The 21,465-nt window shown below is 43.8% G+C and overlaps 1 protein-coding gene across 1 annotated transcript; it reads left to right on the forward strand.

The window, feature by feature from the left end:
- The first annotated feature begins 1,206 nt into the window (after positions 1-1,206).
- Positions 1,207-13,102, forward strand: LOC130347212 (beta-2-microglobulin-like). The gene is made up of 4 exons (XM_056554635.1): positions 1,207-1,365; positions 10,637-10,915; positions 11,697-11,719; positions 12,088-13,102. Exons 1-3 carry the CDS (start codon positions 1,296-1,298, stop codon positions 11,705-11,707), a joined length of 360 nt encoding a protein of 119 aa, XP_056410610.1. The 5' UTR covers positions 1,207-1,295; the 3' UTR covers positions 11,708-11,719; positions 12,088-13,102.
- Positions 13,103-21,465: the final 8,363 nt, after the last annotated feature.

Consider the following 21,465-nt stretch of genomic DNA (forward strand, 5'->3'; position numbering starts at 1 on the left):
TTATATACATACACACATACACACATTTATATACACACACACATTTATATACATACACACATTTATATACATACACACATACACACATTTATATACATACACACATACATTGGGGAGATTTATCAAAACCTGTCCAGAGGAAAAGTTGCTGAGTTGCCCATAGCAACCAATCAGATCGCTTCTTACATTTTTTATGATGGACCCCATTCTCTTGAACTCAGAATAGCGGAGCCCGCCCAATGTGAACGAGGCCTAAGCGGAAATGTAGTCTCAGGGTAGGGTCACACGTGCCCTATTTTGCTGCGTATTTTCTGCAGCTGGTTATGCTACCCATTTACTTCAATAGGCAGGAATATAGGCAGCAAAGTATGTCCTGTGTTACCCTTAATTGGGTATGGTTGTAATGGGACGGACCTACAGAATAAAGATAACGTGTCATTTTTATCTATGGAGCACTGTGTAGAAACAACCCCCTCAAAAGTTACAGTTTTATTTTCTTCCTATTTTGCCCTCCTAAAATTTTTGGGTTTCACTATAGATTTTGTGGCAAAATGAGTGATGATTATTACAAGGCGAAGAGGAAAAAATTTAAAAATGCAGGGACAGGAAAAACTGGTGCGTCCTTAAGGGGTTAATTTTCAATCATAGCCGGAGATCACATATGAATTAAAGTATTTGGTGGATGTAAACAGAGTAAGTGCACACATATATGTAAATATATATATATATAACATCATACAATACATATATATAAACTATAATAATAGATGTGTATAAGTGAATTATTATAACAAATAGCTGTTTATATATATTATAATAGATGTGTATAATTATATTTATATATACTATAATAGATGTGTATAATTATATTTATATATACTATAATAGATGTGTATAATTATATTTATATATATTATAATAGATGTGTATAATTATATTTATATATATTATAATAGATGTGTATAATTATATTTATATATATTATAATAGATGTGTATAATTATATTTATATATATTTGTCCCTTAATCATTTTATCATTTCTCATCGTTCGATTCTCGTCGCAACAAAAAACATAAACAAACAGACAGAACTCGGATACATTGTAACCGTTTACGGGAAATCACAGGGACATTGACGCATGCGCACTGCGCTCCGCTCGAGCCTGTTCTTGTGGCCTTCTCCTAGTGACTGATGACGCGGCCGGATCCTGGCGCTCTGATTGGCCGCTGAGCGGCGCTGTATATATAGTGAGCGGCTCCGGGGCTGCAGTCAGAAGTCTGTGCGGACGGAGAAGATGCGGAGCCTCGTGATCCTGGGCTCTGTGGCCCTTGTGCTGGTTGTGGCCCCCGCCTGGGCTGAGCTGAGTGAGTGTAGGACATGGCTCCTCTCTGTACTATAGTTATGTTATATACTTATACTATATACTTATATTCTATAGCTATTTTATATACTTATATTCTATAGTTATATTATATACTTATATTATATTCTATAGTTATTTTATATACTTATATTATATTCTATAGTTATTTTATATACTTATATTATATTCTATAGTTATTTTATATATTTATATTCTATAGTTATATTATATACTTATATTATATTCTATAGTTATTTTATATACTTATATTATATTCTATAGTTATTTTATATACTTATATTATATTCTATAGTTATTTTATATATTTATATTCTATAGTTATATTATATACTTATATTATATTCTATAGTTATTTTATATACTTATATTATATTCTATAGTTATTTTATATACTTATATTATATTCTATAGTTATTTTATATACTTATATTATATTCTATAGTTATTTTATATACTTATATTCTATAGTTATTTTATATACTTATATTATATTCTATAGTTATTTTATATACTTATATTCTATAGTTATTTTATATACTTATATTATATTCTATAGTTATTTTATATACTTATATTATATTCTATAGTTATTTTATATACTTATATTCTATAGTTATTTTATATACTTATATTATATTCTATAGTTATTTTATATACTTATATTATATTCTATAGTTATTTTATATACTTATATTCTATAGTTATTTTATATACTTATATTATATTCTATAGTTATTTTATATACTTATATTATATTCTATAGTTATATTATATAGTTATATTATATTCTATAGTTATTTTATATACTTATATTATATTCTATAGTTATTTTATATACTTATATTCTATAGTTATTTTATATACTTATATTATATTCTATACTTATATTCTATAGTTATTTTATATACTTATATTATATTCTATAGTTATTTTATATACTTATATTATATTCTATATTTATATTATATACTTATATTATATTCTATATTTATATTATATACTTATATTATATTATATAGTTATATTTTATACTTATATTCTATATTTATATTATATACTTATATTATATTCTATATTTATATTATATACTTCTATTATATTCTATAGTTATATTTTATACTTATATTCTATAGTTATTTTATATACTTCTATTATATTCTATATTTATATTATATACTTCTATTATATTCTATAGTTATTTTATATACTTATGTTATATTCTATAGTTGTATTATATACTTATATGCAGTGGTCTCCAACCTGTGGACCTCCAGATGTTGCAAAACTACAACTCCAAGCATGCCCGGACAGCCAACGGCTGTCCGGGCATGCTTGGAGTTGTAGTTTTGCAACATGTGGAGGTCCGCAGGTTGGAGACCACTGCTCTATAGTTATATACTTATATTATTCTATATTTACATTATATACTTATATTATAGTTCAGTGTTTTCCAAACAGTGTGTCTCCAGCTGTTGCAAAACTACAACTCCCAGCATGCCCGGACAGCCTTTGCAACAGCTGGAGACACACTGTTTGGAAAACACTGCTATAGTTATATTATAGTTATATTCTATATTTCTATTTTATTCTATGGTTATATTATAGTTATATTCAATACTTTGTTATTTAGAACCTTTTCTGTATTTGGGAACATTTGTCGCCTCTCGATCACTTTATTTCCGTCTTATGGGACGAGTAATAGGTGGAGACAGAAGTTATGTCGTAGTTTATAATATACGGCAGAAAGTGATACGTCACCGTACAGACTGCGAATAACGATGAAGTAGGATACTATATATATGGTGGAGGTAACTGCAGGGGGGTTATAATCTACAAGACGATATAATATCCCCCCCTCCCTCCCCCCTTATTGTTTCCCGGAAAAACATTGGACGTTACTTTCACTTTCATCTGCGTCTTGTTTTGGCAGAAATGAGAGATTATGGGGGAGGGGAGACAGACGACTGCGGCCCCCGTCACCCATCTCTGGGAAGACCCCTGCAGCCCCCTCACCCTGAGCCCGAGATGGCTGATAACAGAGAGAAATAGATTGTAGTCAGCTGTCCTGCATATGGCGTCTCTCTAGCCTAGTGTTTCCCAACCAGGGTGCCTCCAGCTGTTGCAAAACTTCAACTCCCAGTATGCCTTTGGCTGTCCGAGCATGCTGGTAGTTTTAATTTTTGCAACAGCTGGAGGCACCCTGGTTGGGAAACATTGCGCCCGATGTGGCTGATAACAGAGAGCAATAGATTGTAGTTACCTGTAATGTAAGTGGCTGATGACACGTGACATCGTTTCCCCCGTCCTGCGGTCAGCCTTGGCCTAGTCTGAAATGGCTGATAACAGAGAACAAGAGAATTCACCCGTCCTGCGGTCGATCTCTTCCTCGCCTGATGGCAGGCGACCGATAACAGTGGATTGTGTCCGTCCGCCGGCCTCTAGCTCAGTGGTCTCCAAACTGTGGCCCTCCAGATGTTGCAAAACTACATCTCCCAGCATGCCTGGACAGCCGGAGTCTGTTCCATGATGGGGGTTGTAGTAGAGGGGCTGAGGGATTGATCGCATCGGGTTTCACTTCTGAGACCTGATGCGATCTGAAGTTATTAAGCAGGGGAGCGGGCGGCAAGCTCTACAACCCTGCAATGTATTTTTGAATCCCCCACCGGGAGCCCTGAGTGGCCGGTACTGAGGAGCCATTCAGGGCTCCCGGCGAGGTTTTTAAAATGAACATTGTGAGTGGCAGCGGTGGCCATATGTATATTAAAAGCGCTGTGGGGGGGCAAGAAATATAGCACTGTGGGGGGGGGGGCAGATATATAGCCTATATATCTAGCCCCCCAGGGCATTTATAATATGCCCCCCGCAGTGCATTAATAAAGATATGTATATAGAAGTGCTGTGGGGGCTAGATAATGCTATAGCTCTACCCCCCCCCCCCCCAGTGCTTCAATATACACGCACCCCTGCAGCGCTGTGTATGAAAAGTATTTCTATCACCATCATCGGGCCGACACTGCTGCTAGAATAATTTTCACATATAGTGCTGCGGGGGGCACATTATACATACACTGCGGGGAGTGTATATTTATAAATGCGCCAGCGGGGGTCATATCTTTATTAATGCGCTGCGGGGGGCATATTATAAATGCACTGGGAGGCTAGATATATAGGCTAAATGTCTGCCCCCCCTAAAGCACTATATATCTTGCCCCCCACAGCGCTTTTAATACACATATGGCCCCCGCTGCCACTCACAATGTTCATTTTAAAAACCCAGCTGAGAGCCCTGATTGGCTCCTCGTTACCGGCCACTCAGGGCTCCTCGCTGGGGATTTAAAGATGAAAGTGAAAACACACGATACATCGCAGGGTTGCGGACCATGCCGCCCACTCCCCTGCTTAAAGGACATCTGTACTGCATGCATTTTACATATTCCTGTGCCCGGGCTGCAAAAATAAGCAAAATAAACTGACTCACCTTCCTACGTTCCCCCGTTGCTCCCGTATTGGCTTCACTGTTCTCCGCTGCGATCCTCACAGAGCTGTCAGCGTATCACCGGGTGCAGCAATGTTCCGCCTCGGCCGGTGATAGGCTGAGCGCACTGTCATGTAAGGAGCCGGCCGGTGATAGGCTGAGTGCACTGTCATGTAAGGAGCCGGTCGGTGATAGGCTGAGCGTACTGTCATGTAAGGAGCCGGTCGGTGATAGGCTGAGCGCACTGTCATGTAAGGAGCCGGTCGGTGATAGGCTGAGTGCACTGTCATGTAAGGAGCCGGTCGGTGATAGGCTGAGCGCACTGTCATGTAAGGAGCCAGCCGGTGATAGACTGAGTGCACTGTCATGTAAGGAGCCGGTCGGTGATAGGCTGAGTGCACTGTCATGTAAGGAGCCGGTCGGTGATAGGCTGAGTGCACTGTCATGTAAGGAGCCGGTCGGTGATAGGCTGAGCGCACTGTCATGTAAGGAGCCGGCCGGTGATAGGCTGAGTGCACTGTCATGTAAGGAGCCGGCCGGTGATAGGCTGAGCGCACTGTCATGTAAGGAGCCGGCCGGTGATAGGCTGAGCGCACTGTCATGTAAGGAGCCGGCCAGTGATACGCTGACAGCTCTTTGACGTCACCGTCCCCAGGAAGCAGCATGAGGATCGCAGCGGAGAACAGTGAGGCCAATACCGGAGCAACGGGGGAACGTAGGAAGGGGAGTCAGTATATTTTGCTTATTTTTGCAGCCCGGGCACAGGAATATGTAAAATTCATGCAGTACAGATGTCCTTTAAAAACTTCTAATCGCAGTGGGTCTCAGAAGTGAGACCCGGTGCGATCAATCCCTCAGCCCCTGTACTACAACCCCCATCATGCAATGTTCCATGATGGGGGTTGTAGTACAAACACTAATGTAGCCTCCCCAGCCACCGGCAGACTCCTGCAGCTGGGGAATTACTACTCTCATCTTGGAATCAAGTCTGTTCCATGATGGGAGTAGTAGTTGTCCCGGCTGTGGGAGTCTGTAGGCAGAGGTGTTAAAACGGCCGTACATAACGGATGTTATAACAGGTCTTAACGGATGAATATGCGGTTATTTTGACGGACGTTATTTCATCCGTTATTATACATGGAATGAAAATGGTTGTTTAATAACGGATGAATACTCATAGTGTGAAAGGAGCCTAAGAGGCGCAGTGTATATAGTGAGCGGCTCCGGGGCTGCAGTCAGAAGAAGATGCGGAGCCTCGTGATCCTGGGCTCTGTGGCCCTTGTGCTGGTTGTGGCCCCCGCCTGGCCTGAGCAGAGTCAGTATAGGACATGGCTCTTCTCTATACTATAGTTTAATTATATACTTATTTGATATTCTATAGATATATTATACTTATATTCTGTAGTTATTTTATATACTTATATTATATTCTATACCTATATTATATACTTATATTCTATAGTTATATTATATACTTATATTCTATAGTTATATTATATACTCTTATTCTATAGATATATTATATACTTATATTCTGTAGTTATTTTATATACTTATATTATATTCTATACCTATATTATATACTTATATTCTATAGTTATATTATATACTTATATACTTATATTCTATACCTATATTATATACTTATATTCTATAGTTATATTATATACTTATATACTTATATTCTATAGTTATATTATATACTTATATTCTATAGTTATATTATATACTCTTATTCTATAGATATATTATATACTTATATTCTGTAGTTATTTTATATACTTATATTATATTCTATACCTATATTATATACTTATATTCTATAGTTATATTATATACTTATATACTTATATTCTATAGTTATATTATATACTTTTATTCTATAGTTGTATTATATACTCTTATTCTATAGTTATATTATATACTTATATTATATTCTATACCTATATTATATACTTATATTCTATAGTTATATTATATACTTATATTCTATAGTTATATTATATACTTATATTCTATAGTTATATTATATACTTATATTCTATAGTTATATTATATACTTTTATTCTATAGTTATATTATATACTTATACAGTGCCCCCTCGACTTATGATGGCCTCGACATATGATCATTTCAACATATGATGGCCTCTCAGAGCCCATCGTATGTTGAAGGCAGCCTCGACATATGATGCTGCTGTGTGTCGGGGCCATCGTACAAACAGCTATCTGACAGCGCTGACAACTTCAGCAACTGACAGATAGTTGTATAATGTCCCCGTGTGCCCCGTTCTGCCTCCTGTTACTCACATGCTGTCCTGCTATCTCATACAGGCTTCCACTGTGAGCTCCTTGTAAGCCCCGCCCCCCCAGTGCAGCCATAGCCAATAGCCTGCAGCATCTTGCTGCAGGCATCCAATGAGCTGCTGGCTGCCCTCCCCTTCCTTTCCTATAGAGCTGTAGTCGGCAGGATGGTAATGGAGGACATTCTGTCCCCCCTGAAGGTATATAAAGAACTGTACAGTACTGTATGCGATGTCACACATCACATACAATACATATACACACTATACACCCCATACATCAATGTTTCCCTATCAGTGTGCCTCCAGCTGTTGCAAAACTATAACTCCCAGCATGCCCAGACAGTCAGTGGCTGTACATGCATGCTGGGAGTTGTAGTTGTGCAACAGCTGGAGGCACCCTGGTTTGTTAAACACTCCCCATACACTCCACATACAATGGTCATCCCAGAACCAATTAGCAGTTTCCTATAGAGATATGGATTCAACATACAATGGTTCCGAGGCCCCAGAAGCAATTACCATTTTTACATAGACATATGTACTCGACATATGATGGTTTCAACATATGATGGTTCTCCTGGAACCAATTAATATCATATGTTGAGGGACCACTGTATTCTAGAGTTGTATTATATACTTATATTCTATAGTTATTTTATATACTTTTATTCTATAGTTATATTATATACTTATATTCTATAGTTATTTTATATACTTATATTATATTCTATAGTTATTATAGTTATTTTATATACTTATATTCTATTCTATAGTCAGACAGTTATATTATGTTCTATAGTTCAGTGTTTTCCAAACAGCGTGTCTTCAGCTGTTGCAAAACTACAACTCTCAGCATGCTGGGAGTTGTAGTTTTGCAACAGCTAGAGACACGCTGTTTGGAGAACACTGCTATATTTATATTTTATTCTATAGTTATGTTCTAGATATATATTATACTTCTTTATCATTATTCGCAGTCTGTACGGTGACGTATCACTTTCGGCCGTATATTAAAAACTACGACATAACTTCTGTCTCCACCTATTACTCGTCCCATAAGACGGAAATAAAGTGAGAAATGGCGCTTAATGGTGACAAATACAGAAAAGGTTCTAAATAACAAAGTACAGTATCAGTGTATACTATAACTATATAATATAACAAAAGACTAAAATATAACTACAGAATATAATAAAAGAATAAAATATAACTATAGCAGAGTTTTCCAAACTGGGTGTCTCCAGCTGTTGCAAAACTGCAACTCCCAGCATGCCCGGACAGAGGAATATAATATAAATATATGGAGGATGTGACTGCTGAGGGGTTATAATCCACAAGACAATATAATATCCCCCCTCCCCCTTAATCGTTTCCCGGAATCACATCGGATGTTACTTTCACTTTTGTCAGCGTCTTATTTTGGCAGAAATGAGAGATTATGGGGGAGGGGAGACGTCTGTGGCCCTTGTCACCCATCTCTGGGAAGACCCCTGCAGCAGCCTCTTCCCGAGCCTGAGATGGCTGATAACAGAGAGTAATAGATTGTATTCAGCTGTCCTGTAAATGACGTCTCTTCTAACCAGTTTGCCAATAGCTGTTGCAAAACCGTTGTTTCTTTTTATGGCCTCCTCTGTCCTCCTTCGGATTCTTCCAAACTCCTTCAGACTCCTCTGTCCTCCTCCAGACTCCTCTGTCCTCCAGACTCTTCTGTCCTCCTTTAGACTCCTCTGTCCTCCTCCAGACTCCTCTGTCCTCCTCCAGACTCCTCTGTCCTCCAGACTCTTCTGTCCTCCAGACTCTTCTGTCCTCCTTTAGAGTCCTCTGTCCTCCTCCAGACTCCTCTGTCCTCCTCCAGACTCCTCTGTCCTCCTCCAGACTCCTCTGTCCTCCAGACGCTTCTGTCCTCCAGACTCTTCTGTCCTCCTTTAGACTCCTCTGTCCTCCTCCAGACTCCTCTGTCCTCCTCCAGACTCTTCTGTCCTCCTTTAGACTCTTCTGTCCTCCAGACTCCTCTGTCCTCCTCCAGACTCCTCTGTCCTCCTCCAGACTCCTCTGTCCTCCTCCAGACTCTTCTGTCCTCCAGACTCCTCTGTCCTTCTCCAGACTCCTCTGTCCTCCTCCAGACTCCTCTGTCCTCCTTTAGACTCCTCTGTCCTCCTTTAGACTCCTCTGTCCTCCTTTAGACTCTTCTGTCCTCCAGACTCCTCTGTCCTCCTCCAGACTCCTCTGTCCTCCAGACTCCTCCAACCTCCTCCAGACTCCTCTGTCCTCCAGTTTTAGGTTCTAGGCGTGTTCCTAGAACCAGTCATTCTCCAGATCTTAGGCTTACCTAGAACATGGAAGAATACAGCCAAGGCTGTGTAGGGGGCTCTGCTTGGGACAGGAGAGAGAAGTGATCATGGACAATGAAGACCATAGAGTATCTATAAATTGTTGGGTGTCCTGTAGATTTCTGGACGAGTGATCGGAGGTCGGAGTGTCCTGAGAGTTTTCACTCATAAAGGTTTTGGTCAGAGATTAGGCGAGAATGTTCCTTTCTTGTCCATAGGAGGAGTCAGAAGAGTTGTGAGGGGCCCGAGTGGAAGCAGCCGCCTCCTCACAGCAGCACAGAGTGTTTCAGCCAGGGTGTGGGGACCTCACAGCAGCACAGAGTGTTTCAGCCAGGGTGTGGTGACCTCACAGCAGCACAGAGTGTTTCAGCCAGGGTGTGGTGACCTCACAGCAGCACAGAGTGTTTCAGCCGGGGTGTGGGGACCTCACAGCAGCACAGAGTGTTTCAGCCAGGGTGTGGGGACCTCACAGCAGCACAGAGTGTTTCAGCCGGGGTGTGGGGACCTCACAGCAGCACAGAGTGTTTCAGCCGGGGTGTGGGGACCTCACAGCAGCACAGAGTGTTTCAGCCGGGGTGTGGGGAGCTCACAGCAGCACAGAGTGTTTCAGCCAGGGTGTGGTGACCTCACAGCAGCACAGAGTGTTTCAGCCGGGGTGTGGGGACCTCACAGCAGCACAGAGTGTTTTAGCCGGGGTGTGGGGACCTCACAGCAGCACAGAGTGTTTCAGCCGGGGTGTGGGGACCTCACAGCAGCACAGAGTGTTTCAGCCGGGGTGTGGGGACCTCACAGCAGCACAGAGTGTTTCAGCCGGGGTGTGGGGACCTCACAGCAGCACAGAGTGTTTCAGCCAGGGTGTGGGGACCTCACAGCAGCACAGAGTGTTTCAGCCGAGGTGTGGGGACCTCACAGCAGCACAGAGTGTTTAAGCCGGGGTGTGGTGACCTCACAGCAGCACAGAGTGTTTAAACCGGGGTGTGGTGACCTCACAGCAGCACAGAGTGTTTTAGCCGGGGTGTGGTGACCTCACAGCAGCACAGAGTGTTTCAGCCGGGGTGTGGGGACCTCACAGCTGCACAGAGTGTTTCAGCCGGGGTGTGGTGACCTCATTTCACACCTCATTCTGTTTTCCTTTCTCCAGAGTCGCCCACTGTGAACGTCTACACCCGGAGGCCCGTGGAGTTTGGGGTGGAGAATGAACTGATCTGTCACTGCAGCGGATTCCACCCACCGCGCATCACCATGACCCTGAAGCAGGGAGGGGACGCGATTAAGGACTTCAATGAGTCTGACCTGTCCTTTGAACGGGACTGGACATACCACAAAATGATTTACACAAAGTTCGTCCCCAAGGAAGGAGTGGAGTACTCGTGCGAGGTGACCCACAACGAGGGGAGCCCCAAAACCTACAAGCTTGGTGGTACGTCACAACCAGTCCGGTGTCTTCTAGAAATTTGGTTCCCGAACCTCATTGGCTCCTGGGGGGGGGTTGGTGTTCAGCACCTGCAGCTCCTCTCTCCCCATAACACATCTACTTGAGTTCTGTGGGGTGATCCACCAATTGTCCCTATGATAACACTTCTTGAGCTCTGGGGGATCTACCAATTGCTAGGGGATCTACCAATTGCCCCCCGTGATAACACATCTAGTCTTGGGTTCTAGGGGGTAATCCACCAATCGTCCCTATGATAATACTTCTAATCTTGAGATCTAGTGGGTAATCCACCAATATTCCCTATGATAACACATCTAGTCTCAAGCTCTAGGGAGTGATCCACTGATTGTCTCTATGATAACACTTCTTGAGCTCTAGGTGGTGATCCACTGATTGTCCCTATGATAACACTTCTTGGGCTCTAGGTGGTGATCCACTGATTGTCCCTATGATAACACTTCTAGTCTTGAGCTCTAGGGGGTGATCCACTGATTGTCCCTATGATAACACTTCTAGTCTTGAGCTCTAGGGGGTGATCCACCAATTGCCCCTGTGATAACACATCTAGTCTTAGGTTTTAGGGGGTGATTCACTGATTGTCCCCATAACACCACTGACCTTCCTGGGCCCAGGGCAGGAGGAGTCCCGGGGGGTTACATGATCCCTTTTGACCCATTTCTGGTAAAAAGTTCTTGTAAAGAGAATAGTCGTAATAGAGATGAGTCTTGACTAACGTTTTTGTATTTTCTTTCTTTTTTTTCCCCAGATTTTTTTTAAATCGCTTTGAAGGTGAGTGAAGTTTTAGTCTTTAATGTTTTTACCCCAAAAATCCCCCCATTGTCCATTAGATATTGTTTAAATGCTGCAAAACCACAACTCCCAGCATGCCCGGACAGCCAACGACTGTCCTGGCATGCTGGGAGTTGTAGTTTTGCAACCTCTGGGGGTCCACAGTTTGGAGATCACTGCTCTATTGTACCAATTTCTGGATAAGCTGGGTGACCATCACCAATATGGGCGCTGTGACCCAGCTTTCCCAGAGTCCCGAGAGACAGCTTCCCCAGTACAGTTGGTGACATCATCGGCCCCCATGATGATCTCTCCCGTGGGGATCCCCTTTATTTACTCATTATTTTCTCTCTTCTTTTACTCCGCAGCCGCAGATCCAGAGTCTCCTTCAGCCCCTCCCACCCCCCTGCCTCCGATCAGCCTATCCCATCCCCAAGACTCTGCTACCAGTGGGTTAATTCTCGTCTTCCTCGTGTGATCTCTTCTATGAGAATTTTTTAAATAAAAACTATTTTTCCGTAATTTATCTAATGGCTGCGGTCATGTGACCCGTTCTCCAGTATTTCCTGCTTGTATTATTAATCCTGCCAGTTGATTGGTGTAAAGAAAACCCTGTAACCCCCTGCTGACCCCGCAGCATTGCCCCAATCTGTGGCTGTCCAACTTTGTCAGGGCATGATGGGAGTTGTATTTTGACAGCCACAGGTTGGGGAACGCCGTGTCAGTGTGTGAGCAGTATGTCAGCAGATTTGCTGAATCATTTACAATATATAACAATGTAACCAGATTTTACTCTTCATCAGACTGAGAATCTTTCCTCGTAATCCTGTATGTACCGATATAGCATGTAGATAGCCCACCCAATGCTCTGGGAAGGAAGGAGTTATCAAGACTCCGCCTTATGTATATATATATGGGCGGGGCACTGTGTGGTGTCAGGTGGGTGGTGCACTGTGTGGTGTCAGGTGGGTGGTGCACTGTGTGGCGTCAGGTGGGTGGTGCACAGTGTGGTGTCAGGTGGGCGGTGCACTGTGTGGTGTCAGGTGGGTGGTGCACTGTGTGGTGTCAGGTTGGGGCAGTGCAGTGTGTGGTATCAGGTGGGAGCGGTGCACTGTGTGGTGTCAGGTGGGTGGTGCACTGTGTGGTGTCAGGTGGGTGGTGCACTGTGTGGTGTCCGGTGGGTGGTGCACTGTGTGGTGTCAGGTGGGTGGTGCACTGTGTGGTGTCAGGTGGGCGGTGCACTGTGTGGTGTCAGGTGGGCGGTGCGCTGTGTGGTGTCATGTGGGCGGTGCACTGTGTGATGTCAGTGGTGGGCGGTGCCAGTAATACCAGGTTCTGTTTTTGGTACATACAGACACATTGTACTTTTTACCAATAAAATATTTTCTAAACACCATTGTTGTTTCTTTTATGACCTCAGATTGCCCATCGCCCCCTGTATAATAGATGACATCACAGCTCCACCTATTATATATCACATTATACATCACAGCTCCACCTATTATATATCACATTATACATCACAGCTCCACCTATTATATATCACATTATACATCACAGCTCCACCTATTATATATCACATTATACATCACAGCTCCACCTATTATATATCACATTATACATCACAGCTCCACCTATTATATATCACATTATACATCACAGCTCCACCTATTATATATCACATTATACATCACAGCTCCACCTATTATATATCACATTATACATCACAGCTCCACCTATTATATATCACATTATACATCACAGCTCCACCTATTATATATCACATTATACATCACAGCTCCACCTATTATATATCACATTATACATCACAGCTCCACCTATTATATATCACATTATACATCACAGCTCCACCTATTATATATCACATTATACATCACAGCTCCACCTATTATATATCACATTATACATCACAGCTCCACCTATTATATATCACATTATACATACAGTCATGGCCGTAAATATTGGCACCCCTGAAATTTTTCTATAAAATGAAGTATTTCTCACAGGAAAGGATTGCAGTAACACAGGTTTTGCTATACACATGTTTATTCCCTTTGTGTGTATTGGAACTAAACCAAAAAAGGGAGGAAAAAATGGTCTGGACAAAATTATTGGCCCCTTAACTTAATATTTGGTTGCACCCTTTGGAAAAAATAAGTGAAATCAGTGTCTTCCTATAACCATCAATAAGCTTCTTACACCTCTCAGCCGGAATGTTGGACCACTCTTCCTATAACCATCAATAAGCTTCTTACACCTCTCAGCCGGGATGTTGGACCACTCTTCCTATAATCATCAATAAGCTTCTTACACCTCTCAGCCGGAATGTTGGACCACTCTTCCTACAACCATCAATAAGCTTCTTACACCTCTCAGCCGGAATGTTGGACCACTCTTCCTATAACTATCAATAAGCTCCTTACACCTCTCAGCCGGAATGTTGGACCACTCTTCCTATAACCATCAATAAGCTTCTTACACCTCTCAGCCGGAATGTTGGACCACTCTTCCTTTACAAACTGCTCCCGGTCCCTTATTGGACGGCGCCTTTTCCCAACAGTAATTATAAGATCTCTCCACAGGTGATCAATGGGATTTAGCTCTGGACTCATTGCTGACACTTCAGAACTCTCCAGCACTGTGTTGTCGTCCATTTCTGGGGCTTTTTGACGTATGATTGGGGTCATTGTCCTGCTGGAAGACCCAAGATCTCGGACACAAACCCAGCTTTCTGACACTGGGCTGTACAGTGCGACCCAAAATCCATTGGTAATCCTCAGATTTCATGATGTCTTGTACACATTCAAGGCCCCCAGTGCCAGAGGCAGCAAAACAACCCAAAACATCACTGACCTCCCCCATATGTCACTGTAGGTACTGTGCTCTTTTCTTTGTAGGCCTCATTACGTTTTCGGTAAACAGTAGAATGATTTGCTTTACCAAAAAGCTCTATCTTGGTCTCATCTGTTCACAAGACGTTTTCCCAGAAGGATTTTGGTTACTCAAGTTCATTTTGGTAAAATGTGGTCTTACTTTTTTATGTCTCTGTGTCAGCAGTGGGGTCCTCCGGGGTCTCCTCCATAGTGGGGTCCTCCTGGGTCTCCTCCATAGTGGGGTCCTCCTGGGTCTCCTCCATAGCGGGGTCCTCCTGGGTCTCCTCCATAGCGGGGCCCTCCTTGGTCTCCTCCATAGCGGGGCCCTCCTGGGCCTCCTCCATAGCGGGGTCCTCTTGGGTCTCCTCCATAGCGGGGTCCTCCTGGGTCTCCTCCATAGCGGGGTCCTCCTGGGTCTCCTCCATAGCGGGGTCCTCCTGGGTCTCCTCCATAGCGGGGTCCTCCTGGGTCTCCTCCATAGTGGGGTCCTCCTGGGTCTCCTCCATAGTGGGGTCCTCCTGGGTCTCCTCCATAGTGGGGTCCTCCTGGGTCTCCTCCCATAGTGGGGTCCTCCTGGGTCTCCTCCATAGTGGGATCCTCCTGGGTCTCCTCCATAGTGGGGTCCTCCTGGGTCTCCTCCATAGTGGGGTCCTCCTGGGTCTCCTCCATAGTGGGGTCCTCCTGGGTCTCCTCCATAGCGTTTCATTTAATTTAAATGTGGACGGATAGTTTGCGCTGACACTGATGCTCCCTGAGCCTACAGGACAGCTTGAATATCTTTGGAACTTGTTTGGGGCTGCTTATCCACCATCCGGACTATCCTGCCTTGACACCTTTCATCAGTTTTTCTCTTCCGTCCACACCCAGGGAGATTATCTACAGTGCCATGGGTTGTAAACTCCCTGATAATGTTGCGCACTGTGGACAAAGACAAATCTAGGTCTCTGGAGATGGACTTGTAACCTGGAGATTGTTGATATTTTTCCACATTTTTGGTTTCCAAGTCCTCAGACAGTTCTCTTCTCCTCTTTCTGTTGTCCATGCTTAGTGCGGCACACACAGACACACAATGCAAAGACTAAGTGAACTTCTCTCCTTTTTATCTGTTTTCAGGTGTGATGTTTATATTGCCCACACCTGTTACTTGCCCCAGGTGAGTTTAAAGGAACATCACATGCTGGAAACAATCTTATGTTTCCACAATTTTGAAAGGGGCCAATAATTTTGTGCATATAACCAAACCCCACACCTGGGAGTGACTCCAGCTGGATGTGCAATACCCCATATGAAACACCTTCCCTTTAAAAATGTAACTTTTATTTCTTGTATTTATAAATAAGACTTATGAAAATCTAATGGTTAAAAACCCAGCAAGAAGTAGCCACACTGGTATTTGTATGTGCTCTCAATGGAGGCTATGCTACAGTGTTTTAAAGGGGTACTCCAGCCCTGAGACATCTTATCCCCTATCCAAAGGATAGGGGATGTTGTCTCACCGCGGGGGTCCCGCCGCTGGGGACACCCGCAATCTTGTATTCGCCACCCACCTGTTTGAGCTGCACGCCGCGGTGCCAGCTCACCAACAGCTGGGTGGCGACCACGGGGCCGGAGTATAGTGACGTCACGACTCCGCCCCCGTATGACGTCACCCCTTCCTCCAGCTATGCAAGTCTATGGAAGGGGGCGTGGCGGCTGTCACGACTCCGCCCCCCGTGTGACGTCACCCCCCGCTATGCAAGTCTATGGGAGGGGGCGTGGCGGCCATCACGACTCCGCCCCCCGTGTGACGTCAACCCCCGCTATGCAAGTCTATGGGAGGGGGCGTGGCGGCCATCACGACTCCGCCCCCCGTGTGACGTCACCCCCCGCTATGCAAGTCTATGGGAGGGGGCGTGACGGCCATCATGACTCCGCCCCGTGTGACGTCACCCCCGCCCCCCGCTATGCAAGTCTATGGGAGGGGGCGTGACGCCCCCTCCCATAGACTTGCATAGCGGGGGCAGGGGTGGAGACATCACACGGGGGCGGAGTCGTGACATCACTATACTCCGGCCCCGTGGTAGCCACCTGGCAGTTTGTGAGCTGGCAGCGCGGCGTGCAGCTCCACAAGGTTGGTGCTGAATACAAGATTGCGGGGGTCCCCAGCGGCGGGACCCACACGGTGAGACATCTTATACCCTATCCTCTGGATAAGGGATAAGATGTCTTAGGGCCGGAGTACCCCTTTAAAGTTGGGATTTTATCTTCAGTATGGTGAGTGCAGACAGTCATTCTTCCTCTTTTGGATATTTTTTGTGAAATCGCTGGTTCCATTTGTGCCATATTGAGGCTATCGCTATTAGTGCTGCAGTGCCCATCCCCCAACGCTACGTTCTTTGGATATAACAAAGTATTGAGATGAACCAAATACTTATTTTCCACCATCATTTACAATCATCGGACAATGTGATTTGATGGATTTTTTTCTCATTCTGTCTCTCAACTAGGTTATAACCTATGAGGATAATTACAGCCTCTCATCTTTATAAGGGGGAGAACGTGTACAATTGGGGGCTGACTAAATACTTCCCCCCCCCCCCCCCCCCCCCCCGCTGTATCTCCGGGGTCCAATCGTTTGGAGTTGTAGTTTTTGCAGCTGACACACCACAGAGCAGACACTAGATGGCGCTGTTGGGTTTGTCTCTAAACTCCTGACCTTCTGAGCTGCTGCGGCAGCCAAGGGAATCCCAGCGGGCACACGTGCGGGACGAGACCGGGGTCAGGAAAGAATTGCGCGCTCCCAGCTGTGACGCCTTTTCCATAGCTCCCCGCGTGCATCCTAGGAGTTGTAGTTTTGCCATAGCTGGAGTGTCATAGCTTAGGGACCAATCAGGCCCTAATTACTGGGGAGTTCCCATATTTAGACCACTGTGGGCTGACATACGTTTTGGGGTGTCATGTGACATCCCCGATCACACCTGTGATGCATGCTGGGATTTGTAGTCCATTATCACTTAGTCTGATACATGTAGATGCCCCCTTATTATGTAAAATGTCTATATTGGATCTACTTTTTGGGGTACTCTGCTATATGACACTATTATAGGGGCACTATTTTGTGGGGTCCACCGGTACCTACTGGCTGTGCTGTGTGAGCACTACAGTACAGGTACAGTCAGTAAGCACAGTCCATATTATCCCCTGTACGTGCCTGCTTATCTTGGCTCCTGCAGCAACACAAAGTGATCCCATCCAGCTTTAAAGGGGTATTGCAGGAATTTTTTTTATGTGACTATGCTACAGCGGCTGTAAAGTTAGTGTAGTTCATAATATAGTGTCTGTACCTGTGTGTGACGGTTTTCTCACAATTCTGTGATTTTCACCCCAATATTTATTTTTACCAGCATACAAAATGACTGTTGTCTCAGATTTTTCCCAGGTTGCAATGCGTCCGAGACCTGACATCACTAGTCAGCTGATGACGGGGAGCCTGTCTGCTTCAATGGGTGGAGGGATCAATCTGCAACTAATGCAACAACTGGAGGCACCCTGATTGAAAACCACAGGTCTTTTGAATGGATGCAGCTCATTTATGTTTCAATGGGTGGGGTGGCTGATGTGTGGGAGGGAGGAAAATGGAATTACGGGATTTTTTTGTAAAAAAAAAAAAGAAAAATCAAACAGGAAATACCAACTCACAAAAAGCTAGCCACAGTGTTATGGTAATCTCACAACATAGCCATTTAGCCCCAAGACAAGCGCAGATCCTTCCTAAGCATGTCCATTACTGCCTGCCAGGTACCTACTAAAATCACCTTATGGTGGAGAACCCCTTTAATGAACCAATCCTGGTTTTACAGCAGCTGTAATCTGAGCTGTTCCAGGGTTACCAGTCAGGAGTGTATATCTGACATCTAGTGGCTGTAGTGTGTGAGTACAATCAGGAACGTTGGCATAGGCAGAGTAGTAATACGGTAAGCACAGTCCATATCATGCCCCTGTGTGTGCCTGCTTATCTTGGCTAAAGCAGCAGTATGAAAAAACTGATCCCGTCGAGCTTGAATGAAACAGGCCTGTTCATTTTACAGCAGCTGTAATCCGAGCTGTTCCAGAGTTACCAGTCAGGAGTGTATATCTGACATCTAGTGGCTGTTATGAGAACTGCAGTCAGAAAGGAGTTTTCTATGTTTGACTTATTTTGTTAGATAGGTGTCCTGACAATGACCTGATTGTAGGTTGTCCTGCTGCTAAAACCCCAGTGGGCAGCTGTAACATGATGGAAGTCCACTGGGGGAAAAATGAGTTATTACATAGTAAGAACTGAACTCGATAGGCTGTCTGTGTAAGTCATGGACATGTCAGGGTCTCCTGAGGAAGGCACGCTCTTTGTAGCTGGTCTCCCCTTTAAATCCAGAACAGGGGGTCCCTTTCTGTTAACTCAGAATTAACTAATAGGATTTTTTACAATGAGTTTTTTATATCTTGTTTTCAAAATGCCTATTGTCTTTGTGCACGCCTGCTTATCTTGGCTCCAGCGGCAGTAAAAGGTATCCAGTCACAAGCAGCATTATTGAAACAGTCTTGCTATTTTCACTGCAGCTGTAAAATGAGCTGTTTCAGGGTTACTAGTCAGGAAGTTTTTGTGTGCGTGCCTGCTTATCTTGGCTCCAGCAGCAGTATAAAAAGTAACCAGTCACAAGCAACAATATTGAAACAGTCTTGGTATCTTCACAGCAGCTGTAAAAGGAGCTGTTTCAGGGTTACCAGTCAGGAGTGTGTATCTGAAATACTGACATCTAGTGGCCGATATGGAAGTTGCAGTAATAAAGGATTTTTTTATATGGTTGACAAAATGTAATATGAGTGCCTTGACAATGACGTAATGCTGCTGAAACCCCAGGGGTCATCTATAATTTGTGGGGAGCCCTCTGGAGGAAAAATGAAGTAACTACATTGTGCCAACTGAATTCAATAGGCTGTGTTATACATGGACATGTCAGGTCCTCCAGAGGAAGAGACACTCTTTGTAGCTGCTCTCGCCCCTTTTAATCCAGAAAAGGGCACCACCCCCCCCCTCCTCTGTTAATTACCCCCCCCCCCCAACACACCCTCCCTCCTCTATTACCGAATAAGATATTTGACAGTGAGTTCTCTAAACCTTTTAAGATGACCAGTGTCTCTTGTGTGCGCCTGCCTATCTGGGCTCCAGCGGCAGTACAGAGTAACAGTACAAAGTTGATGGTATATCTGACATGTTGACATCTAGTGGCCATTTTGAAAACTGCAGTAATAAAGGAGTTTCCTGCTTTTCGCAAGCATGTTTTGTTAGAAGGGTCTCATGACAATGACCTGATTGTAAGGTGTAGGGTGGTCAGGAGGACCCCCCATGGACACATCCGGTCCTCCAGAGGAAGAGACGCTTTTTGTAGATACCCTCTATTAACTAAGAGTTACCAAACCAGTGTGCCTCCAGCTGTTGCAAAACTAAAACTCCCAGCATGCGCAGACAGCCTTTGGCTGTCCGGGCATGCTGGGTGTTGTAGTTTTGCAACAGCTGGAGGCATGTAGTTGGGAAACAATGGCCTAATAGGATATTTGACAATGACACAGTAACCAGTGTCTGTATGTGCCTACTTATCTAGGCTCCCACAGCACTATTATTGGAAATTACTTTGACACTGATCTATTTACAGCAGCTGTAAAGTGAGGTTTTTCTGCTTTAGCAGACAGGGACGTATGTCCATCTTACTGACATCTAGTGGCCATTATGTGCAGTACATAATACGCCGGACACAGATCACAGTTGTTGCAAAACTGCTTATCTAGGTTCCCTCAGCACTACAATAGGAAATTACTTTCATACTGATCTATTTACAGCAGCTGTAAAGTGAGGTGTTTCTGCTTTGACAGGGACTTATGTCCATCTTGCTGACATCTAGTGGCCATTACCTGCGAATTATGATACGCCAGACACAGATCACAGTTGTTACAGTACTACAACTCCCAGCATACCCAGACAGCCGAAGTTTTCATTTTGCAACAGCTGGAGGCACACTGGTTGGAAAGCAATGACCTTAATAGGTAATTTGACAATTACAAAGTAATCAGTGTCTGAGCCTGCTTATCTAGGTTCCTGCAGCACTACTATCAGAAATGACTTTGAAACTGATTTACAGCAGCTGTAAAGTGAGGTGTTTTTGATTTAGCATACAGGGACATATGTCCATCTTACTGACATCTAGTGGCCATTATGTGCAGTACATAATACGCCGCACACTGATCTCAGTTGTTGCAAAACTGCTTATCTAGGCTTCCGCAGTGCTACTATAGGAAATTACTTTGACACTGATCTATTTACAGCAGCTGTAAAGTGAGGTGTTTCTGCTTTAGCAGACAGGGACATATGTCCATCTTACTGCCATCTAGTGGCCATTATGTGAAGTACATGATATGCCGGATACAGATCACAGTTGTGGCAAAACTACAACTCCCAGCATGCCTGGACAGCCTTTGGCTGTCCAGGCATGCTGGGAGTTGTAGTTTTTCAACAGGTAGGGGAACACTGGTTGTGAAACAGTGACTTTATAGGCGATTTGACAATTACAAAGTAAACAGTGTATGAGCCTGCTTATCTAGGCTTCCGCAGTACTACTATAGGAAATTACTTTGACACTGATCTATTTACAGCAGCTGTAAAGTGAGGTGTTTCTGCTTTAGCACACAGAGACGTACTGTATGTCCATTCCACTGACATCTAGTGGCCATTATGTGCAGTACATGATATGCCGGAAATAAATCAGTTATTGCAAAACCGCTTATCTAGGCTCCCGCAGCATTGCTATTGGAAGCAACTTTGACACTGATCTATTTACT

The sequence above is a fragment of the Hyla sarda genome, unplaced genomic scaffold, assembly GCF_029499605.1.
Source record: "Hyla sarda isolate aHylSar1 unplaced genomic scaffold, aHylSar1.hap1 scaffold_815, whole genome shotgun sequence".
In the NCBI taxonomy this organism is placed as follows: domain Eukaryota; kingdom Metazoa; phylum Chordata; class Amphibia; order Anura; family Hylidae; genus Hyla; species Hyla sarda.